General features: G+C 46.4%; 1 protein-coding gene across 1 annotated transcript in view; it reads left to right on the top strand.

Moving 5' to 3' along the window:
• Positions 1 to 15,998, top strand: part of LOC140917568 (exocyst complex component 1) — a 60,504-nt gene extending 44,506 nt beyond the window's left edge. Inside the window, exons 11-18 of the mRNA XM_073360683.1 lie at positions 3,290 to 3,408; positions 4,835 to 4,948; positions 5,217 to 5,290; positions 8,669 to 8,909; positions 9,958 to 10,141; positions 11,333 to 11,532; positions 14,531 to 14,725; positions 15,350 to 15,998. Of these exons, the coding sequence (XP_073216784.1) occupies positions 3,290 to 3,408; positions 4,835 to 4,948; positions 5,217 to 5,290; positions 8,669 to 8,909; positions 9,958 to 10,141; positions 11,333 to 11,532; positions 14,531 to 14,725; positions 15,350 to 15,505 (1,283 nt within the window). The 3' untranslated portion in view covers positions 15,506 to 15,998. The remainder of the gene's footprint in view (positions 1 to 3,289; positions 3,409 to 4,834; positions 4,949 to 5,216; positions 5,291 to 8,668; positions 8,910 to 9,957; positions 10,142 to 11,332; positions 11,533 to 14,530; positions 14,726 to 15,349) is intronic.
• Positions 15,999 to 18,915: the final 2,917 nt, after the last annotated feature.

Here is an 18,915-nt window from a genome sequence, read left to right as displayed (position 1 = left end):
TTAGGGGGGCCGTGTCTCATGCAAGCTCATGCTCCCGTATAATTGCTTACAGAGCTCAGAAACTACTCCCAATGTCTGCATCTATATTACTAACCTGTGCTTGGCTCAGAAAATCAGGAACATACTGCCTCAAATAGTGGCTGACAATAATGGATACCATAGGAGAAGTCAACCAACCTCATCACTTAGAGCTAGTCAGAAGAATACTGATGGAACTTTTTTTTTTTTTCTGGAATACGGTGAAATTGATCTGTTTTGCGGAGAGCGTTCGATTTTGACAAAGTTCTGACGAAACCCAGTTAGCATTCCATTGGAAACCTGCCTGGCTTCCTGCCAGCTTGCCTGTCTGGCTCCTTGGCAGCCCATCTCATGAGTTAATGAGGAGCCGGAAGCCTGGAAGCCTTGGGAATCCTGACTCCAAGACTTGTGGCTTCTCGGTAGCATTGGATCCCAGGGTATCCAAGGTCTGAGGCTCTGGGGCAGCCTCCAGGAGGACTGCCCCAAAGCCAGGGCCTTGTTCCCTTTCAGGCAGAATTTTGAAATGTTTGGTTTTCATCCCAAATGGGATCAAAACCAGATTTCAAAATACTGAAATCCTTTGCAACACAGAGTTGCTGTAGTCTGTACAGCACTGCTCATTCCCAGTGTAGCTCGCCGTTTGTGCAATGCTAATAGATCAGTGGCTTCATGTGGCCTGATCTGACATTGAGGAAGAGAAGGTGGCCAGGGAGGTGTGACAGAACTTTCCCCCTCCTCCGCCCCCCCCCAAACAGGGATTAACCCACAAAGGCATCCATATTTTGTCAGATCTCCTTTGAGATTCCTTCAGTAACAGCAGATTGCACTCTGCAGAGTGGTGTCCCCGAGTTTCCTGTGCACTGCACTACAGAGATGTGGATCTGGGTAATCTCTTATTGAAAGTACTGTATTCCCCCAAAAGAGAGAATCCCTCCCAGTGTTGTGGATTCACAGGAGAAGCCAGCAGTTCCTGCTTACAGCTGGGAGTCCCCATTTTTGAGCAAGCCTGGATGCTTGCACTATGTAATACAGCACCATACAGGGGCAGCAATGCAGGGCTGCAGTCGCCCAGTGAAATGATTGAGAGCCTGAAGTGCTAGGTTATACTTTCCCTATTCCTTTATTTTCCTTGCTCTTCCCTGCCCTCAGTAGGAGGGTGTTGATTTCCCTTGGATTGCAACAAGAATTTTTCAAGACCGGAAATTCAAGCCTGGAAAAAAGAATGGATAGAAGACTGAACCCCAGCATCAATCTGCAACCCACACCTACCACTCCACATCCATAAGTGATGCGGTGATAAAGCAATCTCCCAGTCACACCCTATGTCTCACCATCTATTTGTCTCAGCTGGCTCTTGGGGCAGTGAATTCTTTGGGCTGACTGCATGCTACATAAAGAATTCTAAATGTACTGCCCTTTGATTTCAAGCATCCCCTTGTTCTCATGTTATGGAATAAGGTTAAAAGAAGGAACTGCACAGTTTTCACTTAGCTATCACTGAATAGTTCAGTCTTCTATCCATTCTTTTTTCCAGGCTTGAATTTCCTGTCTTGCTTTTTTTTTTTTTTTTAATGAAGTAAAATGTCATTCCTTTATCATCCTCTTTATGCAGAGATTAGTTGAGAAGCTTTTGTGTTGTGTTAGAAAATTCTTCTGGTGATTTTTGCAAAACTGAAATAATAGGGTTTAGGGTTTTTTTGTTATTTCTTGAGACAGAGAGCTAGATAAGCAAGACTTGCCCAGATCTCTAATCACCTTTGTTGTCCTTCTCTGAACGTTTAGAACCTCAGCTAAATCTTTTCCAAAGAAAGGTGGCCAAAAGCTAACACGGTCCATCCTGTATGCAGAAAGAGTAGGACTCTGAGATGTTGTCTGTCTGAGATGGTTACTCTAGGTGTCCCAGATTTTTAAAGCTAGCTCCTCAGCTGGTATAAATCAGCATAGCACTATTGACGTCAGTGGAGTTGGGTTGATTTTTTAGGGCTGGCTGGAAAGTGTTCATGTTTATTCACGCAGAAAGTTTCAGTAAAAGCAAACCGGTTTTTGTTTGGGTTTTTTGTTGAAATTTTCAGCAGAAAATTTCAACTTTTTGTCCCAAAATGGCCAAAACAATGTAAATTTAGGGCCAAAACCTGAAAAGATGTTCAGTTTTCAGATGAAAATTTTTGGTTTTACGTCGATCAGAAAAAATTGAGGAAAGCAGTAACTTTCCATGAAAATTGTTGTTGGATCTAAAACCCTATTCTCCATCAAAAAAAGTTCTGATGGAAAATTTTCAACTGGTTTTACTGATTTATACCAACTGGAGGATCCATAGCATCCAGGATTTCTCATTCCCAGATTTTCTTACATCCGTATTACTGCTGAGTAGCAAGGGGATAAGTAAAAAGAAAAGGAGTACTTGTGGCACCTTAGAGACTAACCAATTTATTTGAGCATGAGCTTTCGTGAGCTACAGCTCACTTCATCGGATGCATACCGTGGAAACTGCAGCAGACTTTATATCTCTGTGTGTATATAAAGTCTGCTGCAGTTTCCACGGTATGCATCCGATGAAGCGAGCTGTAGCTCACGAAAGCTCATGCTCAAATAAATTGGTTAGTCTCTAAGGTGCCACAAGTACTCCTTTTCTTTTTGCGAATACAGACTAACACGGCTGGTACTCTAAAAGGGGATAAGTGGCACTGGAAGGAGAGCAATAGAAGAGAAGGGTGATAACAGGAGAGAGATAGAGAAATGAGACCACAATAGGACGTCCACCGGAATCTGTGTCTTGTGTCAATCAGACAGTAAGGGATGGCTTCCGTAAAGCCAACTGGGCCATATGGAAGCAGCAGGTTTAACAGGGAAGGGCTAAATCACCTAACCGTAACGTCAGAGAACAGATTAGGTCTATGAGAGCTGAGAGTTAAGCTTATGACCATAGGTGAAAGCCTTGTGCAGAATAGGTGGGAGATCCCTTCTTCAACTTTTTACTCCCTTGTTTACATCCCTTTCAAAGTTGCAGTAAGACTTATGCATTCTCGCTCCTGATCCCCCTTGACTTTTTTAATATGGCTGTCCCACTGCGTATAGTACTCTGATTCAATTCAACTAATACCCAGACCCTCCCATCATGTGTGCCTGGTTGGCTGAGTGAGTGGATGAATAGCTATAGGTGGTCATCTCTATGGTTGACATGTTGATCATCCATGGCTACTGTGTCACAGCTTGGAGATGGAGAGAAGCAAAGAGATACAAGTAAATACAAAAGAAGTTATGTCTGTTCCAGGTTTTCAAGAAGTTCTAGACAAGCAGGTGCCCTGTGGGAGTAGACAGCACCCTCAGTTCTGTCTCGCTGACAACAGAGAAGGGGAAGAGGATGAACTGAACAGAGGAAATGTTGTTGAAGTAAGGAACTAAGAGTTAATAGAAGACGATGGGACTTGTGTTTTAGAAAGGTGGCTATGGAATATGCAGAAATCCAATACTGGTTCCTCTCCTCCCTTCTGTCCATGAATTAATGGAGCAGAGTTGTTCTCTACCTGTAACAGGTGCAGATTGCCTAAGCACATACTTCAAGCACTTGTCTCCTAGGCACTACATGGAGTCTACTTCGAGGGAACACAATCAAATTTAGGGTTTTTTTGGTTGTTTAGGGTGGTTTTTTTTTTACTGAACAAAGAGAATGAGGCAACCTGCTTCTTCTCCGACCCTACCTCAGTATTTGTGAGAGAGCTCTCTGATTGTGACACCCACCTGTAGATTTCAGGCGGGATTTCCCAACATAGGTGTGTGGAAGGATAGAGTCGGGGCTCTGAGCTGAGCTCCTGCATGATGGCATACATGTCTGGGGGCAGCACAGAGGAGGATTAATCAAGAGCACCTCCTAGTTACTATCAGAACATGCAGTGGGTGTGGCATCTTAAAGAGGGACAGGGCCATGAATAGAGCTCTACTGACCTGATCAGGTCACCTAACATAGAGTCACTTGAGAATAGAGCTGGGCAAAAATTTTCAGCCAAAAAGCACAGATCTGATGGCACCAAAACATTTTGCCAATTTCATGCAAGTTTCACCCAATTGTTTGTCAGAAAGAAAACCTAAAAAATCTCCCCCTCCACCCCCCCCCCCAAAAAAAGTCAGAATGTTTCATTTTGACATTTTCAGAATGAAACATTTCAATTTTTTGGCTCAAAAGGACTTTTCATTTCCAAGTTTCCTTTAATTTTATATTTTGTAATTAAAAAATGTTTAAAACTGAAAACATTTAATTCAACCCCATTTTTTTTTCCAATTTACCAAAAATTCAGAAAAAAACCTCTTTTCAGTTCAACCTAAAACAATCTTTTATAACTTTTCAGAGTTACCAGCAAACTGAAAAAATCCATTATTCACCCAGCTCTCCGGGAGAAGCACAATTCCAGACTGGAGATGTAAAATGGGGGCAGGCCCTCAGGCACACAGACGCATGGAGAACTTGCTGCACTTTGGGCCTCCAAACCTTTGCCTGTGGTTTTTCCTGAACACCCTCCTTGGCCTGAAGCAGGCCACAGTGTTTTATTTATTCCATGCTGCTGAGATCAAACAGGGTACCACAGTGGCCATGTGTACAGATCCAGCCGCAGTAAAACTTGCTCCAGATTAAAAGGCTTCATGTACAGTAGATCTGGGAATGCCAAAACAGTGTGGCAATTACCACAGCAATACTCTAAATGCTCCTGCTGTTGCCTGGGAGTAGTGACCTTGAAGCTCTGAGGACAGGAGGAAAGAGTGAGGCATGCTAGGTGGGAGACAGTATTTAATGGTGTGTGTAATGTGTCTGATTGTTTCTAAGCAGATGCTGGAGCAGGTGTTGAGGGAGCTGCAACCCCTGTGCATTGCGGAGCAGAGGTTTATTGAGAAATTCTTTATGCTGAGCCAGGATGCTGCAGACCAAGAGGAGCCAGGAGTAAGTCAGCTAAGTGAGCCATTGATCCTACTATGAGAGAGTTGACTCTTTGGGAGCAAGGAGCTGAAATTAACCTGATGCTTGAGTAATTTCTTATCTAACTTAGCATCTCTATGACTGTGTCCCTAAGCTTGTATATGGAGTTGTAGTGTGAGGCACTACTGCTTCTGCTGAGTTGACACACAAAATTTATCTTCTACCCTCCAAGTGGGAGAATGGAAGTCTCTCGAGGAATGGTACTCTCCCTCCCCCCACCATTCTTTTTCAGCTACCTGCTGCAAGCAAGGGAGGAAAGGATGCAGCGTTTCCTGAGAAGTCTCATTGGCCCAAGACTAAGACCAAGTACGTGGATAAGTGTGATCTGTCGTTTGTGTCTGAGGAATTGGCTGAACATGACAAGAGGGTTTTGTCTCATGACTGTGGTGATTTCATACCTCTCCACCCTTCATCAGGCATTTCAGGAGACACACCCCAACAGCACGCATTTTTGCAGCACCTAGCACAATGGTCTCCTAGTCATTGATACATTTATGGAGGGCATGGTATGATGAGATTGCCTACAATAGCATATGGCCCATCCACGACTGCTATTAGCATATATTGCCAATGGCTGCTTATGGGACACTAGATGGGGAGGGTTCTGAGAATTCATTCCCAGGTGTCTGGCTGGTGGGTCTTGCCCGCATGCTCAGGGTCTAACCAATCACCATATTTGGGGTCAGGAAGGAATTTTCCCCCAGGTCAGAGTGGCAGAGACCCTAGGGTTTTTCACCTTGCTCTGCGGCATGGGGCATGGGTCACTTGCAGGTGTGAACTAGAGTAAATGGTGGATTCTCTGTAACTTGAAGTCTTTAAATCAAGATTTGAGGACTTCAGTACCTCAGCCAGAGGTTATGTGACTATTACAGCAATTGGTCAATGAGGTTCTGTGGCCTGTAATATGCAGGAGGTCAGACTGGAGATGGTCACGGTAGTCCTTTCTGTCCTTAAAGCTTATAAGTCTTTGAGATTAGAGCTCCTAAGCACTACTGTAATACAAATAACAGACAGACAGCCTGCATCTTAATGGAGTATTTGGACATGTAAAGTAGATCTATCATTTTTGTCCCCTCTGTGGCAGTGACCTGGGAGCAGAGCTGGTTAGAAAATGGAATTTCTCTTCCATGGGAAATTGACACTTTGAAATTTGCTTTCATTCTGAATCGGAACGAAAGTTGAAATTTACCACACAAATTCCAAAAATAATTGTATTTGGAATGATCAAATGTTTCATTCCCATTATGTCAAAACATTGTAATAAAAGAAGAGCTCGGTGTAGATCAAAAGCTTGTCTCTTTCACCAACAGAAGTTAGACCCATAAAAGATATCACCTTGTCTCTCTATTACATACAAATACACATAACATTAAATATAATACAGTACACTCCCACTTATCCAAATGCCCTTTATCCAAAAATCCTAATTATCTGAATCCACAGTGTGTCCCCCAGGTAGCACCATAATTAATCATACACTCATAACTTCTCAATTAGCCTCTTAGCACCTGTTAGTGCTGATCAACAACTTTGTATAGCAGCTACCTGCAGTTACTGAGGCCACGTCTACACTACCCGCCAGATTGGCGGGTAGTGATCGATCTATCGGAGATCAATGTATCGCGCCTAGTGTAGACGCAATAAATCAATCCCCAATCGCTCTGCCATTGACTCCGGAACTCCTCCACGGCATGAGGCAGAAGCGGAGTCGACGGGGGAGCGGCGGCCGTCGATCTCGCGCCGCGAGGATGCAAAGTAAGTGATTCTAAGTCGATCTAAGATACGTCGACCTCAGCTACGCTATTCTCATAGCTGAAGTTGCATATCTTAGATCGATTTCCCCCCATTCCCCCCAGTGTAGACCAGACCTGAGATCTAATCCTGTTTCAGCAACAGCAGCAGCTTGGCAGGACAGTTATGACTAAATCAGAATTAAATTATGACCACAATGGTTTTAATACAATTTTGGTGTTTTAATAAACTCAGTAAAGTTTGTAATTTATTATAGAGTAAAAAAACCAAGTACAGTATTAAGCCAACATCAGCTTTACACCCTTTGGTCTACATATTTCCACATCAGTGATACTGCAGCTCAACAGCACTTCCAGTTATCCAAAAGTTCTGGCTGTCCTCCAGGGCGTTCAGATAACCAGATGTGTGCTGTATATCAGTAAATATCAATAGTTCATCTCATATAAGAGTCAAAACAAAATGAATCAAAACACTAAAGTAGAAACAAACTCTTTTACGTTATCAAAACAAAGGAAATCAACTTTCTCCCATCAACACAATCCCATGTTTTGACAAAATTGCATTTTCTAACCAGAGTCAGAAGATCTGCCTAGTGCAGTATGGACACATCAGCACAGCTAACAGACCCTGGTCCAGCAATTATAGGGTTACTATGCAGTGTGGACTCTTAAGCGCAGACTTGGAAACACCAAGTCCATAAGCCAGGGTCCCACAGACCTGGCTAACCTTACAGTATGGACATACCTACTGTGTCATTCAAAGGCATGTACTGTCCAGTGCCCACCAACAGAGGAAAGATGCTCTAATGGCAGGGCACTGGCTTGGGACTCAGGAGACATGGGCAAGGCAATGTTCTGCCACAGACTTGCTGTGTGACCTTGGGCAAGTCACTCAGCCTCTTTGGGCCTCAGTTCCTGGTTATAAAGTTGGGATAATGGCACTGCCCTACTGCACAGGGTGTATTCAGGATAGCTACATTAAAGATTGTGAAGTGCTCAGATGCTATGGTATCAGTGAACTTATAACTACCTAGGACAGATAAATAGGGGACTGTTGCTAACTAATATCACAAGAAGAGAGCTGGGTAAGATTTGGCCCTCAGTCAATCCAGTACATGAAGTCAGTTGGACAATGAATGAATGAAGTCAATGGGACAAAAAAATGTTGGCTTGTATTCAAATCACATTTACACTGGTGAAAATCAGGAGTCACGCCCATGGCTTACATCCACGTAAATGAGAGTGGAATAGGACAAAATTTGGGTCAAATTGCCTGTAATGTTACATGGGTGCTTTGCCTGCTAGTGTCACAGGACTCAGGACAGTGCTGGTTAGTACCCAGTGTTTACTCAGCAGAGTGATTTTGTGAAAGGGTTCTTTATCACTGCTTCTAGTCTGCTCACACGGGGAAACAAAGCACAGAAATAGGAGCAAATATATTATCAAAGTAACTGCAAGAATTCGGATAGTATTGTATCTTGGGACAGGATAGGACACTGTACTGGGGGTCAAAAGTGTGCCTAGAGCTATTCATTTCACTGGGAACTGGGCATCCAAACCTTGACCATCGCAGTGTTATTGTTATGTCACTGGTCACAGTAGGGCTATCACTTTACACAAATCACTAATACCATGGTGTAGAACTGTAGTACATGACTTGCCAATGGTCTTTGGCCCAAATCCTTAAAAGGTATTTAGGCTCCTAACTCCCGTTGGAATGAAGGGGAGTTAAACACCTCAGTACCTGTGAGATCTGGGCCTTTGTGTTTATCTGGTGTCTGCACTCTTAGCTCCCGGTTTGTGAGGCCGAAAAGGCTGTGTTTGAGCTTCACCTTTCTGTGTCTTTCTGTCACCCTGTCCATACCTCTCTGGCTGGCCCACTTCCTGAGCAGCTCTGTCCCAACCCCCTATCTGTTTGTGACACTTATTCTAGACTAGAAGAGCAGCCCACCCAGCTGCTGTCTGAGATCTTCAGGTCCCTGGAGCCAGAGCTGAGAGGATTTATAGATACCTGCAATAAAGTCCAACAGTTTAGCTGCCTGCAGGTCCTGGTTACCCTGAATGACTACATGTTTGAGATGCAGGGCTCTTCCACAGCCTCCTCCTCCTCCTTCCTCAACATGGTCCTCAGCAACGTCCTGCTCCTGGCCAAGAACAACTTCAACAAGTGCATTGTGAGTCTCCATCCGTAAGCAGAGATACGCCTCGGAGCGCTGGAGCCCCAAGTCAGCATTTACCCTTTGTGCGAATAATTAGAGCTTCTGGGCCTGATGCTTAGCTGGAGTAAACGAGCATGGATCCATTGAAGTCAGCCTCCCTACCCCCCCAGTGAAGCCAATGCCTGTGTGAATGTGGCCCTCAGTTCTTGTGAGAATTAAAATTTCCCTGCATCATTCATTGCTAGTGCGTACACAACGATGCCCCCACTTGTATGGGCACACTGCGTAGGCCGTACTTTCACACAGGGCTGGGAGGCCAAGGGATTTCAAACAGCACATTCCTAAAAGCAGTGGCTGAAAATGCATCACTAGGAACTTTCCTGTCTCGATGCTTTTAGCCATGGCTGAAAGTGAGCTGCAGGTTATTACCAACTGGTCATTGTTCGGCCATCTGCGTGGAGCTTTCACACTAGCTGCTAGTCGACAGGTGCTCATGTCACAGAACCACCACAGCTGGAACTCATGCCTGCCCTTCATGGCTGTCTCAACTCAGGCTGAGTGATAGATAAGCATTATAAATATTATTTTAGCATTATCCCAGAGATCAAAGATTGAATCATCCCTGGAGACCGAACTCCACTCTCCTTTAGAAGTGGTCCTTCAGTGGCACAGTGCTGGGGCATTGGAGGGGAAGCTTGCCCTGCCAATGCCCATGTGGTACCAGTTCTGGGGCAAGCGGATTCGAGGGCTGTCATTCTGGGCTGGAGGAAGGCAATACTAGTGAAGTTTGTTGGCGTATGCCATGCAGGAGGTCAGACTAGACGATCCCAATGGTCCCTTCTGGCCTTAAAATCTGCAAGCGTATGAATGAGAGTACTGAAATTGACCATTTTATCATTCTTGATTCATTCCTGTGGGTTACGAGTACAGGGTTCAGCTAGCTGTGATGCTGGCATGCAGGCTCTAGTGGGGTTTGCTTGCTGACAGGCTCTTTGGCATGCCCACCCCAGAGCCAGGGACTGGCCAAGTCTGAGAGTGTTGTGTTTTATTCTATTGCTCCCAGTGTGTCCTGTGCAAAGAAATCGAGGAAGCGAAGGTGCCTAGCAGGGCTAAAGGCGGGATCCTGCCTTTCGTCAGCCGCTTTGAGGAGTTCGTGAATTTCTCGGAGGATGTGTTCAGATGGGCTCAGCGGAGAGGCGAGCTGGACAAAGCTCACACCAAACTGGTGGGCAGTGTCTTCAGCAGCAGTGAGTAGAGAGCCAGCAATGGAGTACGCTCAGACCTGAATCACAACATTCAGATCTGGAGCAGTATTTCAAACCCTCTCTTTTAAAGCCCAGGGTGTTTGGATCGGGATTCTGGTTCTGTTAGTGGCACAGAGAGGCCAGCATGAAATGTGGATCTTGATCCATGTTGGAACAATGAAATCCCTCACACACACCGACACACATATATGCAGCCACCCATGTGTACGCACTATGCACAGAAAAACACACCCACACACAAGAGCTTGTTTGGGGTCCCAGAGGGGTGGCCTAGAGTCACTCTTCCTTCCTTCCTGAGCTGCACCAAGTGCAAACCCAGTACAGCTGAGGGCTGAGAATGCATTTCCTGGCTGTAGATACACCGAAGCAGAGAGATCACAGGAGCAATATTAACAGTCTCAGGAGGTGCAGAGTCACTGGAATAAGTTGTCAGAAAGAAGGTCTCCCCCAAAAAGCACTGCTGTACATTGCCAAGAGAAAGAGGGGGAGATTGGTAGTTTGCAGGTTGCACTCTGCATTGCCATGCAAGAGATCCTAATGTGGGTCTCAAAGCTGGTCTCTTGCTTCTGAGCCTGGCAGGGGCTCAGGATGCTGTGGAAGCATCCTGAGCCCCCCCCCCTCCACACACACACACACACACACACACACACAGAAGGTTGAGTTGTAGATCACTCAGAGATGCCCAGACTTTGAAAGCTGGAAAGCTACGTTAGCACCTTTCCCTGTTGCAGAGGGCGTAGCCTTCTTTGCATATTATCCTGGATGATCCGCCTCACTAATGCAATCAGTACCAGGTCCGTCAGGGCACCATCTGCGTTTATTATAAAGCTACTGAGATAGGAAATAAAAATACATTACATGAAATCATTATTTACATTACGATGTTATTCTCCCTCCGGTATTGGAACCAGTGAGCCATTCAGATGGGACAGGCTAAGAGCCATTAGCTCCAAAGCATGAGCTATAGGCAAGACTCTAGGGCTAGGAAGATTGAAGCAGTCTGTGGATTGGACTGATAGGACTTGCCTAGACTCTCTGGAAAACCCTTCTGGGTTTGTGCATGGTGGGCTTAACTCACCCTGTCTTTTCACCTTGTGTCTCCCCTTCCTTCCTCCCCATCTTGATTATCAAAAGATCCCTCTAGGCCTATGTGCTTTCTCCCTTTCTTTTTAGTCAATAGTCTGGCCTCAGCAAACCTGAAGGTCAATACGGACATGGTCATGATGGAAAACTTCCACCACATCCACTGCTTTCTGTACCAAAAGAAGATCCACTGCTTGGAAAGCAAGAGAAAGGAAGCCAAGCAAAGGTACCATGAACACCTGGAGAGATATGTCATTAAGTACCTGGGACAGCCACTGGAGAAACTCAACGTAAGTACATTATAAGCCACAACCTCCTCTGTCTATAGTATGTATAGGTCACTCCTTACTATCCTATCTGAGCACTTCACGGTCTTTAATGGATTTATCCTCACACCGTGCCTGTTAAGTCCTTTTTACAGATGGGGAACCAAGATGCAGAAAGGCTAAGTGACTTGCCCCCGGTGGTAGAGCAGCAACTGGAACCCAGGGCTCCCATGTGCTAGGCTAGTGCCCTAACCACTGAACCATTCTACCTCCAGCAGGCATGACCCAGGAAGTCCCAAGGCTAATCTGAAGCACCCTTTTGACACTGCAAAAAGAAAAAAAAGCATTTTAACCAGAGCTAGCTCTCCCTGGTTAAAATAGCAGTAAAGACACAGCAACTCAGGTCAGCTGCCTGAGTTCAGTCCCAGGCTGTCCTATAGGCTTGAACCCAAGTTGCCCTGTCTTCACCATGATCTTAATCCGAGTTAGCTGAGTTGAGAACGCAGCTTTTGCTGCTGTGTAGACAAGTCCTTACTTTGCTCTCACCTCATTTGTCCCCATACAATACTATTGCTATCTAGTATCCATTAGCACAAATCTTGTGCTTTATATGTCAAAAGTGCTTCTCAAACATTGGCTGAATGAGATCCTTTTTCCCTATGGGGGATAATTCAACTTCTGCCCTAGATCAGGAGAGCTTCTGACCTCTAGAAATTAATACAGCCCTTCCCAAAATGCCAAGGATACACACTCTGCAACTAAACCCTCTATTGGATTCACACACCCCATCCAAGAGACAGTTGGAGGACAGGACAGGAAGGGGTTCCCCTGTTTGTGAGATCAAAGTCAGAATTACTCTGGTGAGACTAACACTCACCATGTCTGTGCACCGCTGCCCTCTCTCGCTAGCGTCGGTGGGTTACACAGCCTCACTATTGTACGTGAGCGAGCAGAACTGCTTGTGCAGCTCACCTGAATTGGCTTTGAACTGAAGGGACAAATTTCTATCACTGCTTTCTCTTTTGGCTGCATGTCTGTGGCTGGCTGATGCCAGTTCTTTCTGGATGGCTGCTAGCGCAGAGCCTCCTAACATAATTTCAGGTTTCCCAAGTGATTGATTTGTTAACTGAGCTAAAAGCGTGGCTCCACTCAAGCGGACATTCAGCCCTTTCCCATAGTTCCTTACCACTCCACTAACCCCTTGCTGTTCTGATTAATGCTCACCCACCTGCTCATTGGCCTATAACGTTTAATAAAAGCTAGGCCCAGCTGGACTTAATTGAAATGCCTGTTGGTTTTGATTTGCTTCTGGTCTTTGCTGTCAAATGCCTCCTGCCCCTGGAAGATCTACTCAGCTATGACACCAGCCACAGCTTCAGTCAACTCACTGCCCGTGCTAATTGTTTTATCTTCCATTGATGAGAGCGGAGTGGAATTCATTGTTGGTGGCCAGGGAAAATGACGACATTTGTGGTGTCCATAAGCAGTGCTCTGCTCAGGGAGAGGAATCCTGAGCAGCGGCTTTGCTGCCCACAGCTGCTCCCCATGTGACTTTTCAGTTATGAGCTGCTTAGTTGACTGACATGGGGTAAAAATTTTCAAAAGTGACTAGCTGAGTTAGGAACGTAAGTCCCCTTTTCACTTAGAAGGTGTAAGAGCTTGTCCATGCAAATGCTTCGTTCACATCAAGCTGGGGTGCTGGGCAACTAACCATCCATGTGGACCCTGCTGCCATGCGCTAACAGCTCCCTCGTGTATAGCCGCTTGGTGTGCTGCAGGCAAGTGTGGGTTAGATTTACACCCCAGCTTCCCACCAAGTAAGTGTTTGTGTGAACAAGCCCCAAGTGTCACTGAAAGTCTGGGGGACGTAGGAGCAATGGGACAGCAGGGGAGTCACTCAGCGGTTGGTGCACCCCTCAGGACCGGGCATGGTGTACCAACCTCTTCTACTCTAGCGCCCCCTGTCAGTGGTCACTCCAGTCCTGGGGTGATTTGCCCCTTTTCATGTCTCTGCTCTCTGCCCAGCTTGCTTATAGTCCCACCCCTTCCAGGGGGAGAACAAGGCCAATGAAGCAGAAGCCTAATAACCCTTTCCCAAGCCTTCAGCCCCACCGTGGACTCAATAGTCCTTGTCCCCCTTTGTGTCAGGGCTTTTGCCTCCCCTTCTCTGAGTGTCAGTCGGGGAACTCAGGCCCCCCACCTCCAGTCCAGGGACCTTGCATTAAGCAGCAGGGTCTGCTCCCATAGACTCGCTGTTGTTTCCCTGGGCCACTTTCTTCAGGCTGATGCCGAGTCCCCTCAGGCTCTCTGACAGCATGCAGCCACCCATAGGCTGGGCCTCCTCCTTCTCCAGGCACCTGGGACATCTCTCCCTAAGTGCCTTCTCCTGGGAGCTCTATTCCTCGAGTATCGCTCCCCGGAAGGCTGGTCTTGCTAGGAGAAGCCTTTTAACTCAGCTATAGTTGGTCAGCCACTTAATCACAGCCGGGAAAGTAACCGTAGCTGCCTATTAACCCATGTGTGGCTGCTATGGGAACGGGGGGGTGGGGGGTTTGTATGCACCCCATGATAGAGACAAACTCCAGGATCTAGTTTTTCCTACTGCCAGCACTGTGGAGCCAGTATCCTGGATCAGCAGAAGAGAAACCTGTGTTCTGTTCTGCTTTATGCAGCCTGTATAAAACCACCAGCTATATTTGGATGCCAGAACCTTTATAGTTGATGAGGTATGTGGAGCAAAAAGAACCACAGGTTGCTTTTCAAATATCAGGTAGCATCAGTGTTGCTGCTACAGGATGCAGATGTCTACAACAATCTCCTTGCAGAGCATGGAGTGTGGAGAGCTAAAGGCATCCTCCTCTGCAGAACATAAAGACTCTGGCTCTGCACGAACGGTCAGATCTGCTCAGTCAAAACCCAGCAAGAGGCAGGACAAAAGGCTTCTGGAGTCAGCCAAAAAAGAGCTCAGTAGAATCACACCGTGGAACAGCTGGTGCATGATTTGTCTCCTTTGCTTCCCCAGCATTTCTTCGAGGGGGTGAAAACCCGCGTGGCTCAAGGAGTGAAAGAAGAGGAAGTGAGTTTCCAGCTGGCATACAGCAAGCAGGAGCTGCGGAAGGTGATAGAAAAGTACCCTGGCAAGGAGGTGAAGAGAGCTCTGGATACTCTCTACAGGAAGATTTACAAGTATCTCTCCCCCGAGGAAAACCTCCTGCCGGTAAATATGGCCTGGGCATCGCTCACAGGGTGCAATGCAGTGGTAGCTTCATGTGTTTTGGGGGCCAAGCTTGCCAGGCAACAATAAATGGCAGAGGGAAGGGGACCTCCTAGCTTCATCTCTCTGACCATCACTCCCACTGCATTGTCTCCCTCTTCATGCCCATTGTTTCATCTCCTCTCTCTCTCTCTCTCCTCAAACCACCCTCTCTTATTTCTCTCCTCCCTCTTCCCAGTGACCTGTCTCTGCTCCCTGCTTCTCTTAGTAGTTTGAAAATTAGTGGGAATTCCTTTATCTCCGCTCCCTTAGAGGGAACTCTTACTAGGCAACTTCTGGGGCCTAGAGCCCAGTTCCTCAAAGGTATTTAAGCACCCAACGTTCATTGATTTCAGTGGGAGTTGGGTTTCTAAGTGCCTTTGAGGATGTGAGCCAAGAAGCTCCGAGGTCAGCCCCGTGCATGTCCCTTCCTCTTGGGCTGGTGGTTGCACTTGTGCAGCAGGCGGTGAAGACCATGTGCCTCTGTGGGTGTGCATGGTTACGTTGTACTGCAGCAAGCCCCTGAGGGGAGCAGGATAGGATGCTCCCAGTAAGAGGGGTTATTGACTCCAAGTGTTTTACCTGCAGGTGGTCTGGCGAGCCATGGAACAGGAGTTCATACAGCAGTACCGAGAGTTCGAGCACCTGATCCAGCGCTGCTACCCAGGGTCAGGGATCACAATGGACTTCACCATGGAGGACTTGCTGAACTATTTCATCACCATCACTCAGTCTAGCATGTGAAAGCAATCCTTGCTGGCTAGGCGCGTGGTGACAACAGCTCCTGCTGGTGCCAAGAAAGCTCCATCGGCAGCCAAGGAGCCAAAATGACCATGTGGAAATTTATTCTGCACTGACATTTGGCACAAGAGTTCTCAGCCTAGGTTTAACCCAATATGGGGATCTACTGAATTAAAGGGGAACTTTCTCAGTCATCAGCCTAAAAATTGGCCTTCCCTGAGAGGGAAGCTTTGGGATTCCGTTTCCCCCAATGGAGCCATGCACAGCTGATAATGCTGGGTTTCTGTGACTCTCAAGGTGAGTACTGTCACCTCCTACAGCACTGCTCTGTAACGTCCTGTCAGAGTGGGCGATCCTAGAGCAACCCATGCTCATTAGACCCTTTCTGAGCACGCCCTTCAGCTTCTTTATGCTGAGTTACACAGCATTGATCAGATGGGGGAGAGAAGCATGATATATTTGCAACTCTGAACTTATGAATTTATAGGAGGGTCCAAGTGGGAATGTAATTTTTGGCCACTTTGACTAATTCCGGTTCATCTCTCTTCCGCGTTCAACATACCCGGTTTTAAATAAAACTAGAGATGGATCCACAGTTAACAATTTGGGTCTGGATTTCAAATGCCCCAAAATGCCAGGGAGTCCAGATCTAGGGGATTGGAGCAGCCCATTGTAAAACTAAGGATCATTTGTAAAATCTGGATATGGGTTTGGATTTCCAACACCCCTAATGTTTATGGTTGTTTGGGTTTGAGGTTTTGGTTTAGGTCTGCCTATACAAAGCACAAAGTTTGTTTCCTTTCCATAGCTCAGCGTCTCCCACAATTCTGGTATGAATGGGCTATTCTCCTCCTGTCTGCAGTTTCCACAGGCACTTCAAAGCTGCAGCAGAGCCTGTGCTGGTCATGTCCCTTTCTCCTGCTTCCGGCCAGCTCTTCGGTTTCCGCAGCAGCGGGCAAATGGTGGTTCACTTCTCTCCTGTCCCTTTCTTTTAGATGTATCTGTAGCCATTTTGATGGCAGTTATAGTATTTGTATTTATTTTCAAGTCTCCTCACCTCCTCCCAGTCAGGATCTAAGCAGAACTGGGGTCAGAGACACCCGGATCGGCCTCAGAGTCCAAAACCAGAGCAGCCCGTTCTCTCTTTGATATGTCTGAAATGAACCATCTCTCTGCTCACCAAGATAATTTCCACAGGCTTGCCCAATAGCAGCTGGACATGCCATAAGGGGTGGTTCTTGTTTCTTCCTTTGGCTGCATTGAAACAATTGGATCCATGCTTATGAATGACGCACTGCAACATAAAGGGCTTTCCATCGCACCTGTATGCATGGTGTTAGCCATCTCAGATGTTATTTAATCTATCAATTCTGCTGTACAAAGAGTTTAAAAATAAAAGTTATTTTATGTGACGTTGTTATAAATGTTTCATTTCCTAGGATGGGGCAAAAACTCTTATACAACCTGGAGCAATTTCCCAGGGATCTTTCCACTCTTACCTAATTTAGCTTGTCTGCCCATTGACAGTATCACAAGACAATAAAAGGCTTTCAGTGTTGGCCTCATTGCTTTGACCTGTTCTTGTATCCCAGCGTGGTCACCTTGTGTTGTATGGGATGTCAACTCAGGCACGGGGACTGGGATGAATCTGAAGCTCTTGGCTCAATACAAAGTAAAATCTTTTTTAAAAACCCTACCAAATTTTGTATGAATTTGGTGATTGAAAAAGACCTGCTCTTTCCCCCACTGAAGGGCATGCGGGCTCTGCCATTGATTTCAGAGGGAGCAGGCCCAAAGACGGAAAAGGACAGCTGTAAAGCCTGGCATATCGTGGGCAGGGGTTATGCTAGTTTCCTCCCAACAGCTACACCTCATCCAGGCATGCAGCACTCTCCTTTCTATTCTAGGCCTGAGCTTGTGCTAAGCTGAGACTTCCTCTTGGGACAAACTGCAAGGTGGTGTTGTGAGAGGAACCAGTATCCACACAGCTCTAAAATGCTAACACAACTATACACAAAATCATCCTCCACCTTCAGCTAGATTTCAGCCCTGATCCAACAGAGTCCAGATTTCCTGAGCTCCAGGGCACATTGCCAGGCCTAGCTGTTTTCCCAGACTGTCCTTGATGACTTAGGTTGTCGAGATATGAGTGGGTGGAAGGAGGGGTCTTTGTGGGAGGTAGGAAGTTCATCCTGGATAGTGGTGCATCTGAATGTTGTGCTTTTCAGAAGGTGCTTAGCTATTTAGACAGGCACTTCCAAAGCATTGGAATAGATAAGTACCTTGGAATTCTGCTCTGTAAGGATGAAGGGATAATGCACCAGTCACTGGCATCACCCAGTCCCTGCGAATCTGGTTATTATACATGTGTGCTAGGCACTCTACAGTCAAAGGAAAAGGCAAGGTCTAGGCAGTTCACCATTTTCCCTCCGGTTTAAAAGTTCTCTCTCCTAGTCATAACAGTATCGTCTAAGAGGTAAAAAGAAAAGGAGGACTTGTGGCACCTTAGAGACTAACCAATTTATTTGAGCATAAGCTTTCGTGAGCTACAGTTCACTTCATCAGATGCATCATTAATGAGCAAGCCCTAAATCTTCTGCAGGGATGTAGCAGCTCATAATGTTGTTCTCTGTTGGTTTTACAAAACATCTTTCACATGTAGCAGGTGCTGAAGAACCAAACTATCAAAGAAGATGACAAGTGCAGGACGTGAGACCAGAATTAACTGGGTGGAAGTGCAGGGTTTTAAGTCTGACCTTTAAAAGGCTAACAGAGTCAGTGGCATGAAGGTCAAATGGGAGCGCATTCTGCCAGCTTCGGGTGAGCGAAGAGAAGCCCAGAGAACTGATGAGCTGAGAAGTTGAGAATAGCACCTCAGGCATGGCACACAAGTTTGTCGCTCCAGTTTTAGGCAGGAGTAGTTCCACTGACATCATTGGCATGGAGCTGGAGTTACGCCATGATGAACCATGAGCTCAGAGGGCAGGGAGAGCAGCATGGATCAAATCACACAGATAAGGCAGAGCCAGAGAGTGGAGAATCTTGAACAAAGTGGAGAAAAGTCTAGAGGTTCTACTCAGGTTAATCAGTAGCCAGTGTGGCTGCTTGGAGAGGGATCCTGCAGTCCAGGGGACATGGATGCCACACCCAGAAACTCTAAACTCAGTAGTACTCACTCAGGCTTTGTTGAAGCCCTTTTAGCACTGCCACTGGGAACGTGTGGAACTCTACAGTGGACAGGACATCAGCAAGTACCACCATGAACCTGTTTGACTGTGCATAATTGCAGGGATTGGGCAATTCCTTCCCACCTCATTGATGCTCTAGTGTCCCTGGGGGGCACTGTGTGTGCACACAGCCTGATGGGGCAATATGGCCTTTGCCTGTCTCAGAGGCACAGAGCGCCCCCTGGA

Source organism: Lepidochelys kempii, chromosome 9 (assembly GCF_965140285.1).
Source record: "Lepidochelys kempii isolate rLepKem1 chromosome 9, rLepKem1.hap1, whole genome shotgun sequence".
Classification (NCBI taxonomy): Eukaryota; Metazoa; Chordata; order Testudines; family Cheloniidae; genus Lepidochelys; species Lepidochelys kempii.
Note: the sequence above shows the minus strand (reverse complement) of the source record. Positions and strands in the feature narration are given on the sequence as shown.